The sequence below is a fragment of the Alligator sinensis genome, unplaced genomic scaffold (assembly GCF_000455745.1).
Source record: "Alligator sinensis unplaced genomic scaffold, ASM45574v1 scaffold93_2, whole genome shotgun sequence".
NCBI lineage: Eukaryota > Metazoa > Chordata > Crocodylia > Alligatoridae > Alligator > Alligator sinensis.
The window spans coordinates 1,283,684-1,293,015 of record NW_005841854.1 but is presented as its reverse complement, the minus strand read 5'-3'; the positions used below and the strand labels follow the sequence as shown (position 1 = coordinate 1,293,015).

The following is a 9,332-nucleotide window of genomic DNA, read 5'->3' as shown; positions in this document are numbered from 1 at the left end:
TCCTGCTTAGTTTATAAAGCCCATATAATAAACCACCATTTCTGCTAATCCAGCTATTACAACTTTTTATTTTTTGGTAAAAATCTTATTTTATTAATTTTTTAATTATTATTTCCATTCTCTTTATGGGCCTATGAAAACCTAGGATTTTAGTAGCAGTCTCTTGACTTTGTTTGCATATATTTACTTATTTTTTTTAAATAGCTTCTGAGAGTTCTGCTGATGATAGTGAGCAGGAAGATGACCAAAGTGCCCAGAATGTACATAAAGATGGCAAGGCAGAATCTCAAGATGAGACTGTGAGCCAGGACAAAAATGAACTCTCTCCTAAAGAAGAGCAGAGCAGCTCATCCCTCCCAGAAGAAGCAAAAGTCCTTGCAGATGTAGCATTGTCCAAAACAGCATCTAAATCGCCAGAAAGATTACGAAAAGAGCTGGAAGAGTTATCTGATGATACAGATTATGATGGAGAAGATGAAGGCACAAAGAAGAGAAAGGAGGCCAAAAAGGAGATGGTAGATAAAACAACGAAGCCACAGACAAAACGTGGCAAACGAAGGTACTGTGTCCCAGAGGAATGTCTAAAGACTGGGTCACCTAATAGAAAAGATGAAAAGCCTAAAAGCAAAGACTCCCTTGGTTTAGAAAATAGTAGCAACAGTTCCTCGGACGAAGAAGAGGAGGACAAATCTAAACTAAAAGTCACTCCAACTAAAAAATACAATGGGTTAGAGGAGAAAAGGAAGTCTTTACGGACAAGTGGTTTTTACTCAGGGTTTTCTGAAGTGGCAGAGAAAAGAATAAAACTTCTAAATAACTCAGATGAAAGACTTCAGAACACCAGGGCAAAGGACCGAAAAGATGTGTGGTCAAGTATTCAGGGACAGTGGCCTAAGAAAACCTTAAAGGAACTCTTTTCAGACTCCGACACAGAAGCTGCAGCCTCACCCCCACATGCTTCCCCTGAGGAGGCTGCAGCAGAAGAGCAACTGCAGACTCTGACGGAAGAAGATGCTTCTTTGCCCAGCTCTGAGCTTGAAAAACCTTTACCAGCTAACATAGACCTTAAACCAGCTGAGGAGAAACCACCTGAAATGGGTGACAAGAAGGTTGATTTTCCAAGCAGTGGCAGTAATTCAGTGCTAAATACTCCTCCTACAACACCCGAATCACCTTCATCTGTAACTGTAACGGAATCCAACAGACACCAATCCAGTGTATCAGTCTCTGAGACATTGCCACCAAATCAAGAAGAGATCCGAAGCATCAAGAGTGAAACTGATAGCACGATAGAGGTGGATAGTGTGGCTGGGGAGCTTCAGGACCTTCAGTCTGAAGGAAATATTTCTCCAACAGGTTTTGACGCCAGTGTCAGCTCCAGCAGTAGTAATCAGCCAGAACCAGAGCATGCTGAAAAAGGTGAGGAGGAAAACCCAAACAGACTGTCATGGCTTATTACTGCCAACATGTTTTTGTTCAGTTCTTACTCCATTATTTGAAGATTAATTTGATGTTCTTAGTGGAAACAGTAGCCCACTGTACCCTTTAAAATATATGGAAATAGTGCAGTAATAAGGTCTGTAATCAATATGCAAGTAGATGATGATCCTCCTGGAAGTATTTCTTTTCTTGTATTAAGAAATCTAATATTTTAAATGTAAAGTAAGACTTATTATAGAGAGAGTGTCAGAAGTCCATATAACGCATGGAGTATAGTATGGTAGGTGTCTGTGTCACATTTTAAAATATTACATTTTTTAAAATCCAAATACAGTTTTTCAATGTTCTTGTTTACTGCATGTTGGAAGTTTGGAGCATATCCAGTCATTGTTTTCTTAGGCAGCAATCTCAAACTAGTTTTCAAGATCTGGGTAAATTGTGAATTTTGTAAAGGAATCTGCATCTCTTATCCACTTAGTCAACATACTGCAGTATCATTTATTATATTTATGACTTAAAGCAGTCCAGTTTTGACCAGAGTTGTTGTTAGAATAAGTTTTCAAGTGTTTCTTGTAGGCTTCAACTTTTAGAATTCAAAGGCCTCTGTGGAAGTAATTAAAAATTCAGAACCCTTTTAAATGTTGAAAATAGGGAAAGAGCTTACAGTCTGGATTTTTTTTTTTAATTGGCAACTCAAAAATGAGTTTTTTTCACTTTTTCAGATACTGCATCTTTGCAGTTTGAAAGTCCCTATTTAGGACCAACTGTGGATGAGAAAAAGGCCCATCCTGCCAACATTTGTGCATATGAATTTTAGTGATACTATCTTGAAGTGCAAGTGTTTGCAAAATTGTGCCCCAGCCCTATTTTGTGGAATCCATTGGCTACATTGTTCCCCATTGGTAAAATGCAAGATGCCCATGCTGGAAAAAATATTAAGCACCCAGGGCTTATCTACACAAGACATTTACTACGGAGGTAGTTAGTTAGTTCAGGTGCAACCGTATTTAATCTTCTTAAATAGTTTTTTATTTTACATGGCTGCCTTTAAAAGTCAATTGCGTAGAAATTGGCATTTAAAGGTTGTATGTGTTTTTATAAAAATTAAAATAAATAATTTTGCAATTAAATTATGTTACATTTTCTCCATACACAATGGTAACTGTTGTAAGCATGTTAATATGCCTAAAAATAGTAATCCAAAGAAAAAAAATATGTTCAGTTGTTACTCCATTTTTTGAAGATTAATTTGATGTTCTTAGTGGAAACAGTAGCCTACTGTACCCTTTAAAATATATGGACTTTACCCACAGCATGGGTAAAATCCTTGCAGCCGAATGCCGCCAAGGACCCTCTATCCAGATGTGTGAACAGGATCCTGAAATAAGTTTAGTGACTTGTTCATCTTAGCACTTTGTAGCTACCTTTGAGAGCAAAGCAGCTAACAGAAAGTTTGCTCATTTAGAATGATGAAAATTAAAACCTAAAGATGTAGTATGCATGTTAGTTCTGTTCTCATTACACTTCTTACAAGAGAACAAATAAAATATTATTTTTAAAGAGAGGGGAAAAAACAAAAATTTTAATTGATATTTTTGAGCCAGTGATAAAGTAAGTCTATAATTCTATTTTTCTCCAGCTCAAGAAAGGTCAGTTGTAAACTTGTTACCAGCTCCTGTCGTGTGTAAAAGAAAATGACTACTGTTTGAAAGCATGAAAGATTTCTTCTTTTAAGTTATGTTTTGTAATGTTGGTCTCTCAGCACCAATTTTGGATACTCTTTTCTAATTTTTGTCAGCATTCTTCCCCATTGGTAAAATGCAAGATGCCCATGCTGGAAAAAATATGAAGCACCCAGGGCACATCTACACAAGACGTTTGCTACTGAGCTGACTAATTATCTGCGCAGTAAAACGTCAATGTCTATGCGTGTGCCACTATTAGGTTGGAGTAAGCTAATTTATTCCACCACATGATAATATTTGTATATACAAGTACTAACCTGCAGTGTAGTACTTTACTCTGCAGCAACATACATGCAGATGGGGACTGGGCTGGCTGAGGGTGCTTCGGTGTGGGGGCTGTCTGCTGGCTAGCCCCACACTGGAGTATCCTTATACCCCAGCCAGCCCCTCTGCAGCACATTGAGCTGAGTTGAAGCAGGCTGGCAGGCTGGTGCCCTGGGCCCCCTGCCAATTGGGGCTGCTCTGACCTGGTTCAGCATGCTGCGGTCCCAGGTGCACATTCAAACAGCGTGCCCGGGAGTAATAAACTCTGGTGCAATGTGCACCATAGTTTGTTGCTTCATATTAATAAGCACATGTGGACGTGTCCCCAGTTTCTTAATTTAAATGACTTTGTTACAGGAGTGCATATTGTCTGTAAATCAGGAAGTTACAAAATTTTGAATTGTTTTCTTTTCTGACCTTCCCCTTCCAATTCAAGTTTTGCTCCTGAAGCCACAAGTGCCAGCAGAATTTTTTTTTTAACTCTAAGAAGCAGAAAGATGGAGAGAGGAAAAATTACTGGTATTTAAGAATTTCATTTCCACAGAGAAAATTTCAAGCTGATTTAATATGTTATGGTTTTACTTATTTTATTTTCCCTTCTGACTCTGAGGATGTTTCCCAATGAGCATGCACATGTAGTTTGTGGTGCTACAAAGCAGTTTGAGGCACTGCAGACTGCACGCAGTGCATGTGCACCTGTTCACCGCGCTGCTAATTTGCAGTGCAGCAGTTTTTTGTGTTTTTGTGTTTGTTTTATTTTTTAAACCGGGAGATCCCAGTGTAAAAAAACAAAACAAAACAAAACCAAAAAATGCTGCTAAAAAAATGGTGATGCAGCACATGTGACATTGTGCACTGCCAGAAAGGGAGCCTGGCTGGCCAGTGCTGTGCTCTGGCTGCTGGCCAGGCTTTGAGAGGCTGGCTTGGTGCTGCTGCTGTCCTGGGAGGCCCCCAGGACATCAGGTAAGGCTGCTGGGGCCAGCACAGGTGCTGGCTTTGGCTTCCCTTACCCAACCTGGATCATTTTGCTGCATGCTGGAGCACACATGCAGGGACATGCCTGGAGACAAATAGCAGTGGTACAAATATGTGCCACTGTTGTTTGTCCCATGGGAAATATGTGCTCCTGCACATGCATGCTTGTTGGGACCTGTCCTGAATGGTAAATTATGGTCTAGGTGCTGCTGTTTGACTATAGTAGAGCAAGTATGCTACTACACCTTGTTCTTGAAATAGTGAGATCTTACTTCATTGCTGCTTCACCAGCTTGGGGGATTCCTAACTTAGTCTTTTTTTACACTTTTTTTTCCTTTAAAACATAGGTGGAATTTGGTTTGTTTTTATATATTTTTTTATAAATATGCTTCCTGATAACATTACTAGTTCTGTTTGTTTCACCATTTCCAAGGCTCGTAAACAGCAGCATAACCAGTAGTAGGCAAGGAGAGGCATAGGCCTGGTACTGACCAAGTAGAAGCAGCAAAACTGAAGCAGGCAGTGCCCAAGACTTGCCAGCTGTGACATCTGGTAGTGTGGAGCAGGAGGGAAGTGGCTTGGAATCAGCAAGTGGGGGTTTGAAGCGCTGGAGCAGGGGAGGGTGAGAACCTGCAGCTGGGTGGTTAATGCTGCTGCCAGATTTGACATTTTATCTTGTTGCTCAGCATGGCTTTTGGCAGCATCCTCTAGCCCTCCTGTGTGAACCTTCTTGCTGCTAGATTCTGGCCACATTCTCCAACTCCATAAAGCATAGCCACAGCTGCTTGAGCCCCCCCGACCTCTGTTTCTGCTCCCCTGCCAGATATGCCTCTGCTGCCCTGGGCACCAAACGTACTGTTTACTTCTCTGCTAGTAAAGGTTTTCTTATTAATAACATCATGAGAGAGGGGTAGAGCTCTTCTGAAACTTTCACTTTGAGTGGATCTTGATTGATTTGTTATCTGAATAAATAGCTTAATTTGCTGTATTTGAATACCAGAAATTTCCGTGGTTTACTTGAAATTTGGCTGACTCATACTGCTTGTCAATATGTAACCTATAATCATTTTTATCAGCAAATTTTATCTGCTTCCCAGCCACCCACCCACCCCCTGTACTAGGTTTCACTACAAGTAGAAAATTAAATCCCGTTAATTATAGCTGAGAATAACAAGTCACATAATTGTCTATAAACTTAGGTCTCAAAGAAATCACTTGGTTCCACAGTATAGACTGAAGTACTTTCATTGATAAAATGTACATCTCGCACTTCAAATATTTATGCTTCTTTTTGGTTGTAGTTTGTACAGGCCAGAAAAGACTTAAAGATTCTCAGGGGGGAGGAGGTTCCTCGAAAAAGCAGAAAAGGAGCCACAAAACATCAGTTGTGAACAACAAAAAGAAGAGCAAAACTAGTAAGTATAGCAGCTTCACTCAAATTGGAAGGTACAGAATTGTTGATTCCTGTTTGAATGATTGGGGGGGCATTTATAGAACACAAGACTATGATCATCAGGAAACTTGCACTAGTGTTGAAGTCATGAAACACTTTAATCTGAGTGTAGGATCTTGTGCTGTCGCTGATCCTGATCCTGTGGTTAACTAAATGCTTTAAACTCACTGAAATCAGGAGAATTGAGAGTACTTGACAGCTCACAAGATTTCTCTCTTTAATAACAAAAGAACAGGGAAATAGTTTGGGGGAGTGGGGCAAAATCCGTACATTTTACGAAGGAGAAAAAAGTGAACTTCATAAACTACACAAGGTCAGGTTTGACATACAGTAGAGGGGTATTATCATTTGCATAGCACCGTTTTATACCTGAGCCTTTATTCATCATAAATATTTTCTGCATAGTGGAAAAGTTAGTAAGCAGGTGCATGCAAATCTGTACATGGTTTCAAAGGAACTGGAAAATGTAAAAACCATTGATGAAATTCTGTGCAAGTAACATTTTTTATAACTTTTTCCATAAGGATGTAAGAAGTAGTTCAAGTAGATATTGCTGTAGTGCAGCGGTCAGCAAAACCTTGTGGCGGCAGGCTGGAATGGACCCGCGGGGGTCTGGGGCGAGCCGGCACTAGAACCTGATTGCTGCTGCTGCTGCTGCTTCTCCCTCCTGCCACTTCTCCTTGCCTTCTGGCTGCGACGCACCACGGGAAAGCTCCCAGCCACCTGGCCGCAGCGTGGTGTGGCGCAGCACGGGTAAAGTTCCTGCAGCTGAATGCTGCCAAGGGCCCTCTGCCACTGAAGCCCCAGCTCCACGAGCCAGATCCAGTGGCTCCGTGGGCCATAGGTTGCCGACCCCTGCTGTAGAGAGAGAGAGAGAGAGAGAGAGAGAGAGGGAACAAGATCAAATTGGTTTAGCAAAGGCCATTCCCTTCCAGCCAGCATTCTCTGGAACCAGAACTATGCAGAGAGCAAGTGCACAGGCGTATTGTCTGCTCTGTTTGCTCGTGTGGTCAAGAAATAGCAGGGAGAATCCAACAGCTAAAGGTGGTCTAGTAGTGCTAGGGGAACAGTGGTGTTAGCTTGTACCTTGTCTCTTCCTGTGACCTCCTTTCTGTCATCTTTCCAGTTTGTTAATTCTGGTCCAAGATAACCCCACTGAAAGAGTTTTAAAGAACAAAATAAATACACAGAACAAAAATGATGTTCACAGTCCTTATGTTTTCTCCTTGCTTGCTTGTTCTGTCCCTTTTCTCTACCCTTTATCTATGTGGTCTGTGTAGACTAGCATGTAAGCTCTTTGGGATAGAGCGTTTCTCTTAGTGTTTATCTGTAAAGTGTGTCGCATAACATGGCTTTGTTCTTGATTGTTCTCTTAGTACTATTGGAATAATTAACAGATGGTATCTGTACAGATCTCTAGAGAATCTCTTGAATTCCTGGCTGTTTTTTATTGTATGTGATTCATCTTCAGTTTTGTTATTTTCTAGCTTTTATGTATTACCCCTTTTTATGAAGTAAACCACATGAAGAAAAGAGGAAACAAAATTGGAAGTCCTTCACAAGTAGTTACTGTTAATATGTTGACCACTTTCTTACTTAAATTGTACAGTAGATGGGTCATCTGTATTGTCCTCCAATAGAGACAATGTCTGTACAAATGCAGGTATTTAGTGCATGGTATCTACTGGGCAGTAAAATTCACTCTCTCTACACAAGGTCTAGATAGTTATGCAGGAATCTCAGCACAAGTAGTTTGATTTGTATTTCTCTCACAAGCGCATGCAATTGCAAACCTTCTGCTTCAGGGCAGGTCATGAGGTTACAAATCAGACCCCTTTGACCACTCTGTACCTACATGCAGGATTTTGGTGCCTGTGGGCCCATACAGTAGCAGCTTCTCTTCCCTCACCTCAATGCTAGGGCACATCAATGCATTGGGCACCCATGGAAGGTTTCATACGGTATGGGAAGGACGCTGACTTTTGTTTGTCACCACTCACTCCTGTGATGTCACACTGGGCTTTAGTGATAGAGGGCTGGGTGCTGACCTTCAGCACCATGGATGAATTTTACCTTTCTAGATCAGGGGTCGGCAACCTTTTATCAATGGTGGGCCACATTAAAGGAGCTTGATCCCAAGCTGGGCTGCTGAATGCCACCAGTTTCTCCCCACCTCCAGGTCGGATAAAAACTTTGTGGGCTGTATCCAGCCCAGGGGTCATCTGGTACTGAACCCTGTTTTAGACTAACTGAAAGAGGTAACACCATGTTTGTATGTTATCAAGTAATATGTATAAAAGAAACAAGCACTTGAGGAGCTTCAGAGCCGCTTTGGTTTGATGAATTAAATAATTCACGCTTGTGTTTCTTCAGCAAACAGCAGCGACAGCGAAGATCTTTCTGCTGGTGAAAGCATGACCAAACCTCAGCCAGCAAAATCTGTTTCTACTGGAATGAAATCTCACCATACCAAATCACCTGCCAGAACACAATCTCCTGGAAAAGGTGGGAAAAATGGAGAGAAGGAGTCTGATCTCAAGGAACAAAACAGTCGCTTACCTAAAGTTTACAAATGGAGTTTTCAAATGTGTAAGTGCTTTCTTTTAGATTACATCTCATTTTCTCTTATAATAAGCAGTAAGAAATAAGACGGGCATTTTTTTTTTTGGGGGGGGGGGGGGGGATTCCCTGAAAGCTATGCGTTTTCTTAACTTTTTTTCAGATAAAACTAAGTTTCATTGTTTGTTATGTACTGTGGTCACAGGGCAGAAAGCCACTTGTATATCTTCATATACCCCTTAAGTTTTTACTGAGGGTTTAGATTTTTAGCTTTCTGTTTAGGGTTTCTAATACCGGTTTGAATTTCTCCCTTAATACTTTCTTGTTGTGTTACCATTGATTTTTTTTTCTTTTTCTATTCTGTTCATTCAGATGTTTTCCTGATTTCATTTAAGGAAGGTGGCCATTATAGGTGCTTGCAAACAAAAAAAACCTGGTGCTTTACTTTAAGCTTGGCTCATAGATTCATAGATTGTTAGGGGCTGGAAGGGACCTTGCAGATCATTGGGTCCAGCCCTCCTGCTCCAGGCAGGAAGACAGCTGGGGTTAGGTGACCCCAGCAAGGTGACTGTCTAGTCTCCTCTTGAAAACCTCCAGAGTAGGTGACTGCACCACTTCCGGAGGGAGTTTATTCCACAATCTGGACACCCTAACTGTGAAGGAGCTTTCCCTGGTATTAAACCTGAAGCAGCTTTCCAGGAGTTTATATCCATTGGTCCTGGTCTTCCCTGGGGGTGCCCTAGTGAACAATTGTTCATCAAGCTCCTGATGCACTCCTCTGATATAGTGGTAAGCTGCTATCAAGTACCCCCTCAACCTTCTCTTCTTTAGGCTTAAAAGGCCCAGGTCCCTCAGCCTGTCCTTGTATGGCTTTTCTTTCGCCTTCCCTCGCTCAG

The 9,332-nt window shown here is 41.3% G+C and overlaps 1 protein-coding gene across 4 annotated transcripts in view; it reads left to right on the top strand.

Annotated features, from left to right (window-relative positions):
* Positions 1–9,332, top strand: part of ARID4B (AT-rich interaction domain 4B) — a 143,016-nt gene that overhangs the window by 127,940 nt on the left and 5,744 nt on the right. For all 4 annotated transcript variants that reach the window (XM_006016345.3, XM_006016344.3, XM_025213420.1 and 1 more), the window contains 3 exons: positions 205–1,419; positions 5,726–5,839; positions 8,251–8,466. In XM_006016345.3, coding sequence (XP_006016407.1) covers positions 205–1,419; positions 5,726–5,839; positions 8,251–8,466 — 1,545 coding nt within the window. The remainder of the gene's footprint in view (positions 1–204; positions 1,420–5,725; positions 5,840–8,250; positions 8,467–9,332) is intronic.